The sequence below is a fragment of the Geospiza fortis genome, unplaced genomic scaffold, assembly GCF_000277835.1.
Source record: "Geospiza fortis unplaced genomic scaffold, GeoFor_1.0 scaffold128, whole genome shotgun sequence".
Taxonomy (NCBI): domain Eukaryota; kingdom Metazoa; phylum Chordata; class Aves; order Passeriformes; family Thraupidae; genus Geospiza; species Geospiza fortis.
The window spans coordinates 143,181-162,348 of record NW_005054420.1 but is presented as its reverse complement, the minus strand read 5'-3'; the positions used below and the strand labels follow the sequence as shown (position 1 = coordinate 162,348).

The following is a 19,168-nucleotide window of genomic DNA, read 5'->3' as shown; positions in this document are numbered from 1 at the left end:
TCTTTCCCTCATATTTCCCACTTCTCCCACAGCAACATTTTTTTAACTATGAGGAGATGGTTCAGGAACTTCTCCCTTCCCTCAACCTGTTGTTGGGGACACGTGGCTGTATCCTGGTCCTGCAGGAAGCACCTCTGGCATCCCTGCCCTGGGTTCTGATGGATACAATCCCACTTAAGGCAAATAATTCATTCTATAATGCTTCTACCAACAAAATAATAATCAAGGTTTGTAATACACGCAATAAAAAATGGCAAGGAAGAGAGGAAGCGTGCTAAGGAAGAGAGGAAAAGTGGCAAGAAAGAGGAAAAGTGGCAAGGAAGAAAGAGCTCTCACATACTGCTGACTGACCGTGTTCACAGGGGTCTTATGCTGAAGGAAGAGATGAGGATCTGACTCTATATTTCAGAAGGTTTGATTTATTATTTTATGATATATATTACATTAAAACTATACTAAAAGAATAGAAGAAAAGGTTCTCCTCAGAAGGCTAGCTAAACTAAGAATAGAAAGGAATGAATAACAAAGGTTTGTGGCTCGGACAGAGAGTCTGAGCCAGCCAGGCTGTGATTTGTCTTTAATTCTAAACATCCACATGAGACCAATCACAGATGCACCTGTTGCATCCCATAGCAACAGATAATCAATGTTTACATTTTGTTCCTGAGGCCTCTCAGCTTCTCAGGAGGAAAAATCCTAAGGAAAGGATTTTTCATAAAAGATGTCTGCGACAGCTGACAACGTCCATGCCTGTTTCAGCCCTTCCCAGGTTCCTGCCCAGCCCTTTGGAGATCTTGATCCAGCACAGAATTACTTCTTGTAGAACTACCCTGAGTTACCCCCAGCCCCTTCTTTACCTCCCTCATTCCAGCTGCAAACCCTCAAAGAATTCCTTCCGATGGGAATTTCAAGATTTACCCAAGTGATTGATGTAGGGGATTTTTGGATGTGAATCCTGTCAGTGGGATTTCAGGTGTAGGTTACATTATTTGTTCTTGCTGTAGCGTTTAGAAATGGATATTTACAGCTCAGTGCATTCTCTGTGCCAGATGTGGTTTTGCTGTTGAGAAAAGCAATGCCTGTGACCTCATTCCTTCACTCCGTGAAAAGTCCAAATGCTACACACTGTTCCTCCTTCTCCAGTATCAGCTACAGAATAGACATTTTATCTGCTGATTATCCTATTACACAGGACCAATCTTCACTGCAAAAATAACTGATCAATCAATTTCAGTAGTTTTTAAGAAAAAAAAACGAATCATTTATTCCAAATAATTCAGTATTTTTTTCCCTCACAAACCTCCACCGTAACTTCTTTCGTCACACCAAAAAATGAACAATCTGATGTGAACATCGTGGATATTTCACTCAATAATGTATTGGAATCTACATCATCTTGTCTGTAATGAAAGGATAAAATAGCAGATCTAGACTGCAAACATAGACAGGTTTTATCCTTCCCCAGTATTAAATTTTATCAATCAGAATCTATCAGCTCTGGGACCTGTGGATGCTTTGTTCCCCACCATATCTCAATCACATATATTGCTTTTCCAATACAACTGGCAATGGGTTGATTTAGGATAAACACTTTTAAAGGACCAAAAGAAGAGTAAGTAATATAGAACTAAAAGATAATCTTCGAATACTTCTATGTTCCCTATTGCTACTTTATCTGCCTGGTTCACTGCCTGTAATGCTCCTTACAACCTCTCTGCAATGTAGATCTCTGTTTCACAGATAAAAAAACCTCCTTTTATAATAAAAGTCTAAGGAACTAACCTGGAATAAAGCAGCTTTAACCAAGTGCTGATAGAGCAGAGCCTTGAACACAGTGGTTAAGTACTCTGAGAGAGATGTTTAAACCAAGGGAGGGGCAGAAAAGTGGAATTTCTGATGTGCCTGGTCTGTTACAACTTAAAATAAACAGGACACGGCGTCAATGGACATCACATGGCCTCTGAGATTGCAGAGGAGACTAAAAGAGGGAATGATGGAGAAAGCAAACACCCTTCCTTATGGAGATATCTTCTGGTTTTAAGATTCCAGGCTGTTCTCTGCGTCTTCAGGAATGTCAGGAGATTTGCATAATCCCATTCTTGCGATACCAGAGTTTTAAAATAGAAGTTCTATTAACACCCTGCCTTGTCCTGTCAGCAGGCAGGTGAAACCCTTCCAGGCTTCCTGCTTCATCACTGCTGAGTGGTGATTCCTGCTCTTCCTGGAGCTGGTGAAAGGCTCTATGTGCACAGAATTCTGCAAAGAAATAAACACTGGGAAGCTCAGAGGGGAGATGAGCTAAGCATCTTGCAGTGGTTTTGGTCTTGGAGTGATTAAAGTGCATCACTTCAGAGTGTTCTCTGCATGGGTTCTGCTCAAAGTGGCCTTGATGGATGCCCAGCGCCCCATTTTGGGGTGGGTAGAGCAGGACAGTGACCCCTTGGAGACCCCTCCCTGTTGGACCCAGCCCAGAGGAGGCCACCAAGTTGATCAGAGGGCTGGAGTGCTTCTCCTGTGAAGAGAGCTGGGAGAGTTGGGGCTGTTACTCCTGGAAATGTCATATTCCTTCCAACAGCGGTTCTCACCAGGTTTTCCCTGATTTTCTGAAGAAACTCTGTGAAGTAAAGGGGCAAAAAAAGAAAACAAGCCTGAGGCTGCTGGGTCTGCTCCATGGAGAGCATCCATTAAGCAAAAACCTTGGTGTGGTCTCCTGCCATGGGAACTGCTGCAGAGAGAGCTGGAGCATTGGCACAGAGTGTCCATAACAATCAGAAGTGATAAATGAAAGTTCTCTTTCTTTCCACTCCAAGCAGAATTTTGACAAAATACAGGGTTTGTTTTCTGTAACTTATTCTGCTCAGAACCTGGCCCTCAGCTCCCCACACCAGGGAGGGTGGCTGCTGCTGCTGCAGGGTTATTGGATTCTACCTGTGCTTAAAAGTCCAAAAGGCAATTTTGAGCTGTAAGCCTGTTTAGTGACATATGGAAGAGATGACAGCAACACTTCCATCCTCCAGACAGGATCGATCCACAGCAAATGTTCCCACTGCAGGTTGCATTTGTTGCTCCCTAGCTGAAGGGAAGACTGGGAGGTGTTGCCAGGATCACCAGGAGGGCTGTGCAGAGTGTGCAAAGGAGAATTTTGTGGCTGATTCTCCACATGTCTGCAGTTGAGATGTGTCTCTGCATCAGAGGAGGTGGGGTTGGAATTAGATGAACTCTCAGGTCCCTCCCAAACCATTCTAGGATTCTGTAGAAAGCCACCCTTTAAAAATAGGCGGGGTCAGTGCATTACTCAGCACGTGTAGGGTAGAGAGTGGTGCTAGAATGGGGATAGAGACTGAGAGAATTGGGGTTGTTCAGCCTGGGTGACCCCATGGTGGCCTTCCAGTGCCTGCAGGGAGCTACAAGAAAGATGGAGAGAGGCTTTGGGAAGGTCCTGGAAGGACAAGACAAGAGGGAATGGCTTCCAAACTGACAGAGGGCAGGGTTAGGTGAGATATTGGGAAGAAATTCCTCCCTGTGAGGGTGCTGAGGCCCTGGCACAGGGTACCCAGAGGTGCTGTGGCTGCCCCATCTCTGGAAGTCTCCAAGGCCAGGCTGGGGCTTTGAGCAATCTGGGGTAGTGAAAAGTGGCAGAGGGTGTAACTGGATGATATTTAATGTCCCTTCCAACCAGGCCATTCCATGACTCCCTGTAGGTAGAGGCAATTCTATGGCTTTACCTGACACGTCCCTAAAGGGGGAAAAGGGAATTTAGAGAGCCAAGTCAAACTTTTGGGGATGTATTTTTGATGATGAACTTTTCCTGGCACTGGCAAGCTGAGCTCTTCCTGCTCTTCAGTTATCAGCTGGTCATCCCTGAGTGCCTGTTGAGTGCTGAACTGAGCAGTTTATGCCTCCTTTTGAAAAAGAAAGGCACTGCCAGAGTTCATTCCTGCAATCATCTGCCAGGGAGCCTGATCAGTATTCCAGCCCTCGTATGCTGTGATGAATTAACAATCAGCTTAAAGACCCAGAGAGCTTTACTCCAGGTGGTAGTTACAACAGCTAGCACACCTTTTAATCAAATACAATTGTTACAGAGGGATTTCTGGACACACACAGCACCACAACACAACCCAGCCAGAAGTGTAGGTGCCATTTAGCCTTAAATTCATGCATGTCCAGACTTTGCAAATTCAGCCTATCTGATCCAAGCCTATTGATTTTTCCATTTTCTGTTTCAAAGCATACACTGCCAGTGAAAAGGGTTATGACATCCTGAGGCTGCTGGATTGCTTTGTGATGTTTCTGTAATTTGTGTGCACTCAGAGGTAAATAACACGATGAAGTAATCAGACGAAAAGTGGGCTTTTATGCTGGCTGAGCATCTCCCAGACAGCCCCTCCAAGAGGGCTCTGCTAAAGCTCAGCCTGTCACCATCCAGCAAACACTAAATGGGTTTGATTTGGTTTAATATATTCCTCCCTGAAATGGTTAAATGCTAATGATGGGCTGTTCTTTTTGTGTTTCGGAATGGCAAAAACTCGGTCCAGGAGGAATTATCTCCTCTAATTCGTTATTTCAGCAAAACTGTGTCTCCTGTCTCTGACAAAAAGCACGTGGAAGCTCTTGGGAGCTGCAGATTTCATTCCAAGTGCTCCAGCACTGTCACTCTCAGCCACACTGCAGTGAGCACATCATCGCTGGCCAAGAGCAGGGAGGCTGGCAGTGTCAGGAAAATGCAGCTGAGAGTAAGCACCAAGCAAAGCCCTTGAGCATCACTTTGAAAACAAGGAGAATTTGGTTGGAGCCCAAAAACTCCAAGGAGAAATCCTGCCTGGGTCTGTAGCATTGTGGGGAAACTTAAAATGCAGGGTCTAATGGCTCCTGTGTGCCCTTCTATGAGGTTCAGGGCAAAGTGACCAATTCTAGGCATGAAATCAGATTGCTGTCCTTGTTTCTCAGAATTTCAGATCTGAGAAATCTGCAATCATCATGACTTTTATCATCAAGGGTAGAATAATTTGACTGAGAATCTAATTTAAGATCCCTAAGCTACAAGATGCTTTCAATTAATACTGAATTTTTTGGGTTTATGCCCTGAATAATTATGAATTAGGTTTGCATTTGATTCTTTTTCATTATGGAGTCCTTTTTTATTCTGGTTTGTTTAATTGAACTTCTTAATTCTGCTGCATATCCCTTAATGCCTCTGCTATCGATGTGTTTGAGAACTAAAAGAACAAGTAACAGGCCTGGACAGGCTGTTTCATGCAGCCTGTTACAGGGATTTCCCTCAAGACCAGTTGTTTGCACACAGTTATTTTTGCTTAAAACTGAGGAAATAATTAAAGCAAATCCCCTGGGTGCTTTGGGAGAAAGTTCTGGTTGAAGTCATACTGAAGCAGTTTTCCCCAACACGTTTTTTGTTTGTCTTTTTTTTAAAGGCATGAAATGCCTTCAACAAAAATGCCTTAGGAAAAATTTCACCACTGAAAGAGTGGCCAAGCTCTGGAACTGACTGCTCATGGAAGTGCTAGAGTCCCCATCCTTGGAAGTGTTCAAAAAACGAGTACACGTGAAATTTTGTGATGTGGTTTGTGAGTGGGGGAGATTGGGCAAAGGCTGTACTTGATGATCTCAAAGGTCTTTGCCAACCCTTTAATTCTATGATTAAAGATGGAAAAGACCTCCAGCCTATGACCTAACACCACCTTAAGAGCTGCACCATAGCACTGAGTGCCTCATCCAGCCTTTTTTAAACCCCTCCAGGGACAGTGACACCACCACCTCCCTGGACAGCCCATTCCAGTGCCCAGCCACTTGTTCTGTGAAGAATTTTTTCCCAATGTCCATCCTAAACTTCCCTTGGTGCAGCTTAAAACTGTGTCCTTTACTGATTCTGTGTTGTCATCTTATTGCAGGGGTTCCATGCTGTTGTCTCCTTATCACAAAAGTTTCACACCTTCTGGGTGTTTCTCGTAGGCAACTCCTCAGAGCTCTGACTCTTTCTCCTGCACGAAGCACCCAACTAACTCCAGATCCCTTCTCAACACCACCCCACTCTTTTATAGCATCTTCTTCTCATTGGGTACAGCTGTGGCCTGGTAAAATCAGGCCTGTTCCTAACCTTTGATAATAGGCCCAGCTGCACCTCCTTAGGAGTGCGATTGCTTTCTACACCATCTTTATTTTCTTATATTCTATCCCCCTACAATTCTGAGCTGTGGAAAAGCTGAAGGAAAAGCTCTCATGTCCTCAGCTCTTCAAGCTGAGTTGGGCCTAGCTCCGAGATGAACTTCCCAAACCTTTTTACTTCATTTTAGACTGAGCTGAAGAGTTCCAGGTGACCTTGTCCTGGGTGTCGCCACTGAGCTGGCAGGGGAGAAGCCTTGTGTGTGGCAGAACATGACCCCAGCCTGGACAAGGACAAGGACCAGGTCCAGGACCGTTCTCCTGTGCTTGGCGCGGGCTGCACGAGCCAAGGCCCGGCACCAAAGCTTTACAAATTTCCACCCCAACAACTGCAAAAACACACGTGGGCTGCTCCAAATGTACTGCTGGCAGGGGAGCAGGGGACGTGCAGGATTTATAGGGAGCTTTGGAGTTTATTTATGACAAAACAAGGCTCGTGCAGGAAGCGGGGATGCCAAGGGCCTGCCATCCTCGCGCATTTGCGTGCTCCCTCTCCCTGCCACTGCCTCTCATGTTCAGCTTGTAGCTTTAATAATCTATGCCACTGCCTTCTGTACAATATTCCTCCTGCAGCTTTCCTTTGACAGCTCTGGTTTTAATAGAGGATAAGCACCAAACTCCAGCCAAATCTGAAGACATATTTCTAATCTTGTCCCGCATTTATTTTGCTTCTCGGAGAACTTCCTATCTTGAACAGAGGAAAAAAGTATTTTTTATATATTAAGTTGACGTGTTGAATAGGTTTCTGGAGGCATCATTAATTCAAGCTCCAACTCAGAGTTAGTTACCTTGTAGTAAAGAGACAAATACACATAAACCCTGGTACTTGGATAATAGGTTTGATTCAATTCTTTATCAGGGAGATTGCAATAATATGCCAGGCATTCCAGTCCAGGGAAAAATCCCATTTTGTGAGGTGTTGAATGAAAGTGTCATCACAGCAACGTGCCTGCCTGCCTGGATTTTAAGATATAGCCTGAAGTATTGGTTGAAATAAAGAATTAAATTGGATGGCAACATGAAAATAAGAAACAAGGAAATGTTGACTGTGAAATAAGAGTTTCAAGGTAATTTGTTCCACTATTCTCATCAGGTCATTATGACGTTTTCCATGTACTGTGGGTTTTTTTCCTATTGTAAGACAACTTAAAACTCCCAGTTCTGCAGTGATGCTGCTAAATTGAAGCATTTTCCTGTAAATTTGTGCTTGTCAGTGTAAATAACAGCCTTTGATTTGTCTGTCCTCTCTCTTCTCCATGGGGAAGGAGGTAAATATCTGTCACCACTACTGGAAAAGTGGTGCAGTGCTTGATAATGGGATAAATTTAGGATTCTGTGGTGCTGTTAGAGCTGGAGGACTGGAGCAGGCTGAGGGCTGGGGGCAAAGCAGACCCAGCTCTGGGATCTGCTCCCTGCAGGAACTTTGGGAAGTGTTTGGGTGGGGGTGTAAAGCTTAAATAAAGGAACTGCTTGACATAAAATGCTGAATAATCACCAGAGCCTTCTTTCTTTCACAGATATTCCTGGTTTTCCTTCTCTCCCCTGCTTTTTTTTTTTTTTTTCAATTTTATTTTTTTTTACACCTTGTTTGTGCCTTCATTTAAGGATATTCCCTTTCCTTAGATCTTCTCCCAGCTCCCTGCCTGGCCTGCCTTGGTTCCTTGGGGATTACAGACTCCATGGACAATTTTGAGGTGGCTGTCTATTCTTGCTCCTTTTTAAAATGGAATTTGTTCTGTCACTAACCAACTTTCACCCCCAAATCTCAAAAAAAATTTCCCACACAGGAAGTCTGGCTTGAAAAAATGTTTCAGCAGAAAAAGTGGTAAAATAATGAATCAATTTTTTTTATATATTTGACCAGCTCTTGGAAATCAAAGCTGTTTGAGAAATTCAGGGTAAAATATTATTAAATGAGGTACCAGTGATACACCTTTTGATCAGCTCTGCTGAAAGACGCTTTGTGAACCAGCCTGACCTCTGATGTCTCCTTTGTGTAACCCCTGTGACACAAGGTTTGCTATGAGAAATGGAACAAGATTAATAATTAATCCGTTTGCTGGTGTCTGAAATAGTGACACAAGGTTGGCTTTAGTCACATGTTTTATTAATGAGCTTTGCAAACAATTGCTTTCTCCCAGCAACAGACTGCTCTGAGCTTTAGACTGGAAAAAACAAGGGCTGGAGGGAATATCTGGAGTTTTTTGGTTGTCACTGTTGTTCCCCCCCCTCCCCAGGGCATTCACAGAACTCGGTCACCGCGTCCAAACCTTGTGAAAAAGGTTGTGAAGTTGTGAAGGAGTGAAACGGGGAGCAAAGATGAAATAAACTTTAAATCATCTCAAGACAGACAACGTGCTCGACCTGAGGGAGCTGAAATATGAAATATTTCAGAGAGCAGCTCACACTTTTACACATTGTGTAAGGAAAAGGAGTGTTTCTTTGGTAATGTAAAAAAAAAAAACCAAAAAAACAGTGTGCCAATTAGGGGAACAATGTTTTTGTGTCTCAATTAGACCTCATTAGCTACAGAAAACTCAAAGCACAACTTTTTGCAACAATTCCCCCCTCAGCTGAAGCTACCTGTGGGATAACAACAAAACCATTGTCCTAAAAAGTGATAACACCTTTATTAAGTGAAGATAATTGTGCTCATCTTCCTTGACCTTTCAATTTCCTGATTTTTATTCTGGCTCCCGAGGGCAGCAGCCATGAGATGTCTGGTTTTGTTATTAATATTTACTAGGAACATTTTGGGTTTTTTTAGGAATAAGCAGTGCAGAAGGAAGTCAAACCTTTTGGACAGAATCCCCGATGATCCTTTAATTACCCAATAAATTACAGTCCATGTGCAGAATTAATAGGAAAATAATGCTCTAATAAATATGATCTTCCCAACTTACATGCAAATTGAAGCTTTGCCTTCCTGCTCAGAATTGTTCCAAATGAATTTGTGGCCAAACACTGGTATGTTCCAATATCCTGATTTTTATGTGGGTTATTGATTGCCAAGCTGCCTCCAACCAACCTGTAGTGATAACTCATGGTAAGATCAATATCTGTGCCATTTTGCTTCCACCTTTGAGGGGAAAAAAATCAAATTATGCTTATAATTTACAGAGCCTATTCATATTTATCTTAAATAGTGTGCTGTAGCATATCTGTAATGATAAAAATGTAGTTAAATATCACAAAATTAGATCATTTTTCACACACGACTGCTTCTTACATCAATCATAATGATAGCAATAATGGCATTCTTTGGAAAATCTTTACTTCAGTCACCAGTGTTCACCCAAATGTCCACAAAAAGTAATTATAACTTATTCAAACAAAGTTATCCATTCAGTCCAGAGGGGGGTTTATACCTTGTCTCTACAACTACATTATTTTTTATAATATGAAAGTGCTTTACAGTCCTTGCAAATGATTAATCGTGAATTTGGCAACAAAAATGCTTTGGAGATGTAGATCAGGAAGGATTGCACTTGAGAGGGCAGAACAAGAGCTGAGAGGGAAGTTTTTATGCAGCAAGTCTGAGACTGATCATTTAATGATGAGAACGCTGCCATTTTAAATCTTCATTTGTCCCCGTTAGTCCACTAAGCAGAAAATGGATTGTGTCTGCAACATTACCCAGCTGTTTACAGATGTCAAAATACAATTTCTCTTCCAAAGAAAATAAATATTACGTGTTTCAGGAAGGGAATTTTTGTGGCTTTGCCATTAGTCATGCTAGGGTTGAATTTTCCTTGCTCACGTGGGGGCCAAAGGAAGGATAAAGGACTCAGCCTCTGAGGCCTGCAAGTTTTGGGGTTGTTAATGCCGCTTTTTAGGTGGTCAGCAATCCTAAAACAATACAACCAGGTATTCTCTTCTCCTGACTTTATATCAGAGCCACCTCCTCAGCCTTTGCCATTGGTGTTGGTCTCTGGGTGTGATTCCAAGCCCTCCATCGGGTGGAAGGTTCACACAGAAATTGCCAGTGGCTCACTTTGGGCTCCTGGCAGTGCCCAAACCAAGGCCAATCATCTCCTTGTTAATTACTTCAAGGATCACAGCATAAAAATGGCCAATTTCTGTTTATTTGCAGAGCTCCTGACAGTCAGGGCAGTTTATCCAGGGAACAAATTGAAGTAAACTCACATTTATCCCTGGAAATCTGACCTGGATACACAGCACAGGCTTTTGTCATCCCCTCCCAGGCCTCTCTCCACACACCCCACACTGCTCAGGAGCTGTTTTTGAGCTGGAGGATTTCCACACTGGGCTCTGAAATGCAATTCTGTGCTCCAGGTACAGGGAGTGCCCTGACCTCCAAGTGAGCACTTGTTGTTTCGAAAGATAATGACTGATTAAATATGAAATCAATGGAATTCTGTGAGCAAATTCTAATAATGTGAAATCATTTCTTTGGGTTGCTGTCTCCCCTTCCGTGGATGCATCCACACTGAAAAACCTGGGTGCAACTCTCAGGAATTCTTCCTACAAATTCCAGCTGATTTTGTTGTTTCTGTAGCTCTTCTCAATTCCTTTTTGATATTTGCTTTAGTTGGTTCAGGTTTTGCTGTTATTTTAGGGTATTGCCATTAGCATTTTGCCATATTTCAGGATTTACATATGCTCCAAGTTGTCTAAAGCCTTCAATTTTCTAATCTAAGATATTCTGGTATTTAATTTGCCAGTTCTCTTTAATTTCAGAATCAATCACTGAAATAACTGCTGTCATCATTGCATGGCTCCCAATTAAGATCTATAATTGTTTTTCCAAACAAATGTGAAGACGTTGGCTTAGCTGCTGCAAATGAATTCTTCACAGTATCCCCATAATCATTCTAATCACCATGGTACAATGATTATTAAACTTTGCATATAGATCAGGGGTTCAGCTCCTGGTGTGGCTTTTTCCCTAATTAATATGTTTACATCACTGAAGGAAGTGAATTAATGAATTCATGTGGTAGACAATGATTTAATGACTTTGTGTGTTCTGCAGTGTATTAATACACAGAAATCTGGATAATTATTTTAGGGAATTTTTAGCATAAGCCCCTTAAGGCAGAGATCATCAATGTATTTTTGTGATTTTTTCATGCAACCATTGGAAAATATTTTCCCTCAGTTATGGGAAATACATTCTGGAGTGTTTTTCTTTCACCAATTGTTTTTTTAAACTTTAAAAAATTTCCTATATTCTGATGCTGAATTGATCAGTTCCCTAGGAGCCCAAGGACTGTGAGTGGGTATATGCTCACATGCTTTAATAAATTCTCTTTTCAACATGCTGCTATAATAAAAATATCAATATTTTTATGACTTCATTGTGTTCTATATTTCTTGGATTATTTGCATTCAAATGGAAATGTCCTGCCAAGCCACCTGAAGCTTTGCTGTAATTGAGAAAAGGATTTGCAAACCGTCCCCTTCATGTACAGCACTTCCAGTGAGGAAGAAAATGGGAAGTGTAAAAATTCTTCCCTGTGAACAAGGCAGCAGAGGGTGAAGGAGTTTTTAATCCCACCCCAGTTTTGAGGCAGAATCTGCACTGACCCAAAGAAGAGCATTGCAGGGAAAAGGACACGAGAGCAGGGCTGCAATTTCTGTGCCCAGGGTGGATTTTTGGGATTACTGGGAATGGTTCTCCAGCTTGATGCAATGATGTCATTTGCAAGCCTTGTAGACTTTGTGCTCTGTTCCTTCCCTTTCATTTGTGTGCTCCAGTTATCCTCGTGCTGCTTGGATTTGGATTGGATTTGAATCTCTTTATCTCCTTTTAGTGCAGAATTCTGCGTTGGGCTGAAATATTAAAATGTTCTTCTACCCAATGCTGCTTATGCTGGCCTTGGATTTATTTATTGGTTCCAATGACTCCTCCCTGAGAAGATTATGGAGGGGAAAACCCTCAATTTCCAAATTGCATGAAAATACAGGATTGGGGGATTGCTCTGGATATTGAATGGAAAAATCAAACAAAAAATGTCAAAATACTGCCGGACACACTGCAGGGTGTTCATAGATAGGCCAGAAGTAAAAACGAAATTATGTAAAATTCATTGAGTTAGTTGGTGATAAACCCTCTGCTGACTATAATCAAAAAGCTTAAGTGCAAAAAATGATAAATCTAATTTAAAAATGTGTGTTTATTTACCACCAACATCACACCAGGAAACACCTGGAATAATGTGCCTGATAATATTGACAATTTTGACTTTATAAAAAAGACATAAGTGATAAAATTACACTTATCAGAACATTTAAATAGATTTCTTAACAGTTTCAGAGATGCTTCCATCCATATTTTTGTTTGCAGTGTAATCTGTGTTCTCTGTTACTTCCAAAGGGAAAACTGTGTCTCATTTTTATTACTCAGTCCTTCCACCTACATTTCTAACAATTCTTGCACTGTGCTTCTCAGACACACAATATTTTGAGGAGGAGTTGCAAAAAATTCTCACAATTTTTGACAAGTCTACAGGACTAAAAAAGTACCTAGTAAAATCAAACTTTTAGGAAATGCTAAGCATTTTTTATTTCAAGAAAAAGCATTTATCAGCATATTTCTTGATGTAAAAACTGCTAAATAGCAAATTAAGTGGAATCTAACTTTCTTCCTGTTGGAGTGGTTCTGTATTTCTGAATCAAAGAGAAACCTCCAGCAGTCCTTGCTGTTCTTTGCCGTCACTCAGCAAAGGAGATGATTAAAATTTCATACTGGGCTTGATTTATCTAAAATTGTTGGAACTTTAAATATATGGGCTCAATCCTTATCTGACAAAGGCAGCATTAGCTGTGGTGAAATCAAAGACAAGTGAAAAGCTCCCTGTTCCCTCCAAATCGTGGTGTAATTGCAGCAGTGATTGTCTGATAACTTTTAATTGACCTCAGGGCTCCAGGATCCATCCCCAGATGTTGATCTCATATCCCTGGAGCCACTGAGGCTTGGAAAAAAAAAAAAAAAAAAAGGAAATGGTGATAAAAAACCAGAGGATTTAATTAATGGGTGGGCAGAAAAAATAAAGGTAAAATATGGATATCAAATATGGGATGGGGAAGATTTCCCAGCCCTCCTGCCTGGTGGGAGCTGCTGTCTCTGCTCTTTGTGGGTGTGAGGAACCCCTGGGGGGATACAGGAGTCCAGGAATTTTCTAGGGAGCTGCTTAAATATGAAACAGAAGGGTGGATGATCTGGAAAGACTTGAAATTCATGGCCTGAACCAGTTGATGTTCACATTGAGAACAGGGAGAACAAATGGGCTGGGAAATACATGAGAGTTTCTACTCAGGGGAGGAGAAGTAAAAAGGAAATTAAGGGTTCCTTTCATAAAGGAAATTAAAGAAATTAAGGGTTTCTTTCCTAACACAATGTCTGGGGACAAATCAAGCCATGAAGTCCAAAAGCCAAGGTGATACCCAGTGTTGGCCCTTTCCAGGGAAGGCTGTGGTAGGAGCAGTTAAAATCTCTTCAATAAATATTCTCTAAGAATTTGATAGCACATTATTTTCTTTAATGCCTTGCATGAATGATTTATTTTTTATATATAGTTTTCCTTCAACTCAACCATTACTTTCCCCATTATTTTCTGAAGAAAGCACAATGTCTTTTTTTCCCCCTATATTCTCAGCTTTTCCTCTTATCCAACTTGGATTTCCAGATCCTTGGGGCAACAAGTTATACTGTAAGAGATGAATCCACAGTTACCAAATAAACAAAAAATTCTCTGTACCAAGGTTATATTAAGTGACTCTTGTATAGATATTGGAGCTGTTTCTCTAAACAAACACCATAAATATGAACATGAAATGCTGGAATTAGAAAAGGGAAGGATGTTGCTTTTCTGCTTTCCAAGCATTTATTAATGTATGGAAAGTTTTATCCAGTACAGATGCTCAGTGTTTCCATTCTCCCATTATTTCACAGCTGTTCTGTGGATTCAGAATTAATTCCGTGTATTTTCAAATACGTTGGGGATGATTTTCAATTATTTTGTTTTCCTGTGTTAATTTTCTTTACAGCAAAGCAGCAAAAATATTTTTCCTTCATTCCTCAAAATTTACTGTAAACTTTGTATATTCTTTCTCTGAGCACTCAACAGATTTTGGGGTGTTTGTTTCTGGTGGTGCAGTGACTAAAACCCAATTCAAAGAGTCACAGTGAGACAGTATTTCCCCAAGGTTGACTTCACCTGTAGTATGGCAGTGGATATCCTTTAGCTGTGCAGTTCAGGAGGATCTCTGGATTTGCTGAGCCCATGGAATAAGTGATATCATATGGCTCTTGGATAAAAATAGGCCCATGAAGGGTTTCTTCCCCTGTGAAAGAAAAACAATAATTTCAGATTAGATGTCTTTAGCGTGTCCTTCCACATAAAATTGTCCTTTGGAGTCCTTTGCTTTCAGCTGCAAGGTAAGGTCTGCTGTTATACCCACCAGAGAATCCACCTCCAGACACTGGACTGTTAAGGAGGAAATATTTCAAGGCTGATTGATAATAAAATCGCAGAGCTCAGCTGCTGCTGATTTATTTTGCAGGTGACAGCGAAGCTTCTTTGCATGTTTCCCATGGAAGATCCCAAATGTGCCCATCCACCTCCTCCTGGTGCTGCGCGTCAGGAGTGGCAGCAGGAAAGGATGGAATTGTGGAATTGTGGTTCTGGTTTGGTGTTCCTTGCTCACAGCACAGTCTAAAGGAATCACTCACCCCCTTCTCCTCTAACCCTTCCCATCCCTTGAGATATTATTTTTTATGTTTTATGTATAATTTTTTTACACTGGCCTGGGTTTAGGGTTATTGATAGAGTTTTGGTTTGCTTGTTTATTGGTATTTTGGGGTTTTTTCCCTCCTCTTTTTCAATCCTTTTAAGACAGGAGTAGCATTACATGATCACCCTTTATATCATACCTAAAATTAAATTATTGAATGCAAGGAAAACCAGAAATATTTCTATATTTCATGGCTGATCTTCCTTGTTCTGGGGAGCAGGGGAGAAGACAATTTGTTCAGCAAACCATGAGGGCAAGGCAGAGCAGCTCTCTAGGATGCTTAAATAATCTTTGTTTCTTTTCCTGCCACTCTTCTGGGTTCAGTCCCTTGACTAAAATTTGAAGACTCCTTTTTTCACTATTGCCACAATTGACCCTTTGACTTGTCTTTTCTTTGGGAGGAATTTGCTTCCATTCTGGGTTCATTTCCTCAGTCCTTCTCGTTACCTTCCCAGAAGAAACTGCCAGGGAGAAGTTTTTCTGAAGCCACAAAATGACCCAGGGATCATCGTTCTGCATTTTAAATCCCTGTACCCAACAGGGCCAGTGGTGAACTACCTGATGTACATAAAAACCCCTACTTCACCTCATAAAAATGTAAATATTTTGGTAAACCTGGGATTAATTTCCCATTTTTTTTCCTAAATGGAATTTAGAGTCATTTGTCATTTGCAGACTATTGAATATCTTAATGTTATATCCCCTTCCCATGCCCTTAATGTGTGGAATAAGGACACAATATTTTACAGCTCCTTTCCAGTGGACATGCCACAGTCCCTGTCACAAAAATACTGCCCGTGAATTTTAGTACAGGCAGCTTCTTGCTGTTGTTTTGTTCTCTCTTTAATATCCTTTCCTCTCTGGCTGATCTGCAGCAGAGAATAACATCAAATTTGTGAGAAATGATGTGCACTCTCAGAGCCAATGGTGTCCTAGGAGTCCATCTCTTATTTATAGAAAAGGTCAGGCTGGTCATTTCTAATTTCCTGATGCATCCTTTTGTGTTTCCTATAGAGAATGGCCATATATTTCTTCTCCATCCTCCAGGTTCAATACAGCCACTATGATTTCTCCAGAGACACACATGACAAATGCATTTTTGTAGGGCTGTTTGCTTTTGTTAAGGTTTAAATAGTTCAGATTTTTTTCAAAAATCAATTGGAATATGAATATTTGTTTAAATGTATCGTTTCTATACATAAAAATAATGTATGAATCCTCAGCATAATACTTGAAAGTAAATATAAACTCTTGTTACGGAACGTTTGATAAGAACTTAAAATGTATTTCTTTATGATGCCAAATCAGTTTGATCTCCTTAAAGACCATAATTATGCCAGCCTGAATTCAAAGCTAAAGCAGGAAAATGAATCATCATTCCTTCATTCATTACATGATATTGTCTTCAGCCAATCCAGGCATTAACACAGTGCTAATGGAAGAGGAGGAACCCTGGTTTTTCCATAATTATGGAAGAAGCAGGAGGTGTCCCAGTGCTTCCCAGTCACTGTTTTATGGGCAATGGGTGGATATGTCACACCCTGATACTCCTGTCAAATTCAGTTGAAGAGGTTTCACTCAGCCATAATAAATATTTAGATATTTATGCTCTTCCTCATCCAGACAGGGAGAAAGAAGAACAAACCTGGAGTTCACACTCGATCAACTTTATTTCCAGCCAAATTTTGCTCCCTGTTCTTTCCTGTTTCTGACTCTGGCTGGATTCATAATCAGCTCCTTGTGAGGTCTCTGCCCAGCTGGAAATGCAAAGGGGAACATTCCAAGAGCAGTTTAGGCTGGCCCAGGCCCAGGCTGCAATAGGAATATGGATAACTCAGTAGGCCAATATTGTGAATTAGCTGACTTTTATCCCTTTGCTGCACAGATCTTCCTTCCCATCAGGATTTTTTGCAAAGTGGAGTTGGAATTACCGTCACTCCAAGCTGCTCGGTGATAGCAGGTAAAATCTGTTTGGTGAAATTAAGATTGCCCCAGAAACATCATGATTTATTTGCAAGGAGAGGTTTTAGGTTTGTCTGGGACAATCAGCTCCAAGGAGCCAAACTCCAGAGGATTCACTGCTCCAGGACCAGGAATGGGGAATTCTGGTGGGCTGGGAGCATAGAGAAGCTGAGGCTGCCCAATCCCTGGAAGTGTCCAAGGCCAGGTTGGACAAGATTTGGAACAACCTGGGACAGTGAAGGATGACCCTGTGGGGTAAAAGTGAATGAGTTTTAATGTCCCTTCCAACCTAAACCATTCCATGATTCTGGATGTACCATATCAAAGAATCCGTACGGAAGATCACAAGGAGAAGCTTCTAAATGCAAAACTGCCATAATTCACATAAGCAAACCAGATAAGGAGGAATTTATCCAGGCTATTAAGTTCCAGGAAGGCTGTAAATTCCAGGGGTAGTGAGTTTCTAATGAATCTTTCTTAATGTGCCTTAGATAGAGCTTCATATCTGATCCAAAACATTAATATGACTTTATGGGCCAAAGCTGACACCTGATTAAGAGGCGTCTTTTAAATCAGTGTGATAGTAAAACACCTGTCAGCTCCAGAAAAAGGGATGGGACAGGTGAATTAAACCCTTCCCCCTTCTAATGACAGCAGAAAAACTATGAAAAATCTGACTTATTCAAAATCTGTTTAATTTTTCAGCTGAAGATATGGGTAATTTGTAATTGGAAGACAGGGAGTTTATGGGGTGCACAGATTTTTAAATGTCATGGAGTGTTTCCCTGGGGTTTTTGATTGAATCTTGTCAGAAGCAGAATGAAATTATTATTTCCTTCCTCAAAGGCCTGGACCAGGGCGCTCAAGGACTTTGAAAGGAGCCTGACAGATGCAAAACGAGAGGTAGTGGATGAGACACTGCTTGGTACCACCTGAAGTAACACACATCCCTTGAAGGAGTCAGATTTTTACACTGGGAGGGAAGATGGGGAAAGATGAAGCAGAAAAATGGCCATGAAAATGTCGTGTGGAAAGAAAAACAGCTTGTCAGGAGTACAGCAGGGTTCCCTCTGTCCCTCCAGTACCATCCAGCTCTCTGAGACTGAAGCAGGGACACACAGAAAGGCAGATTAGATCTTGTAGGTTTGAGCAGGAAGAAGCAACCTAAGACCTGCAGGATTTTCCCAAAGGCCCTCCAACTTTCATGTGTTTTCTCCCTTCAGATGTTGATGTACAGAGCACCAGAGACACAGGGCTCCTTTCAAGTCTCAGCTTCTGTTGAAAGAGTCAAACCGGGAGTGCTGGTGGAATTCCAGAGTGTCTCTGCTAGCAGACACCAAACCAGGGAGACATTTAGCTCCCTGTGATGTTGGGAGAAGGGGAGGCAGGGATGAGGCACACAGGGGAAAATCCTGGCACTGCTGAAGTCAGAAAAACACTCTGTAATGATGGGGAATTTGGCACTCAAGCCCAGGTTTTATAAATGGAACTGTCTTTAGGATGACAGGCCAGAGTGCAAGGCATCCCTTGCACAGAATCATGGATTCATTGCAGCTGGAAAAACTTCCAAGCAACAAATCCATCCATCCATCCATCCATCCATCCATCCATCCATCCATCCATCCATCCATCCATCCATCCATCCATCCATCCATCCATCATCCATCCATCCATCTATCCCAGCACCATCCCCACTCAACCACATCCTCAGCTGCCACATCCACACTTTTTTTGAACACTTCCAGTGATGGTGATGCTATTCCAATCCTCTAGAACCCTTTCCATAAAGAGATTTCCTCTAATATCCAATCTAAACGGGTGATGCTATTCCAATCCTCTAGAACCTTTCCATAAAAAGATTTCCTCTAATATCCAATCTAAACCTCCCCTGTCCCAACCTGAGGCCATTCCATCTGGGAGACAGTGGGAAAATTGTGCCCCTTCCTTGAGATTTGAAGAATAACGAGGGCAAGCAGATGGAAGGAGGCACAGCTGGAATCTGGCATTTCCCAGGAGCTGGCACTCCAAGTGCCCCTTCCTTTGCCCCCTCATCCCCTGTGTGAAGGATGGAAGCCGCCTGTGGCTCACTTGGAGAACCCCACTCTTGCTTTGAGTTTGGAGGTAAAACTTTTATTTAATCAGGGCTCCTCCAGCCCTAAGTGGCACAAAAAACTGAAATGTTTTCATTAAGTCAATTCTGCATTCTGCCAATATTTTTTTTATCCTCGAGAAATGAGTCAAATATTCCAATATTTTTTCCTGTTAT

At 41.6% G+C, this 19,168-nt stretch overlaps 1 protein-coding gene across 1 annotated transcript in view; it reads right to left on the bottom strand.

Moving 5' to 3' along the window:
* CNTN6 (contactin 6) overlaps nt 1–14,476 on the bottom strand; it is an 83,260-nt gene extending 68,784 nt beyond the window's left edge. The window contains exons 1-2 of the mRNA XM_005426646.3: nt 14,364–14,476; nt 9,084–9,259 (exon numbers count right to left, since the gene is read on the bottom strand). Of these exons, the coding sequence (XP_005426703.2) occupies nt 9,084–9,259; nt 14,364–14,431 (244 nt within the window). The 5' untranslated portion in view covers nt 14,432–14,476. The remainder of the gene's footprint in view (nt 1–9,083; nt 9,260–14,363) is intronic.
* Between the last annotated feature and the right edge of the window lie 4,692 nt (nt 14,477–19,168).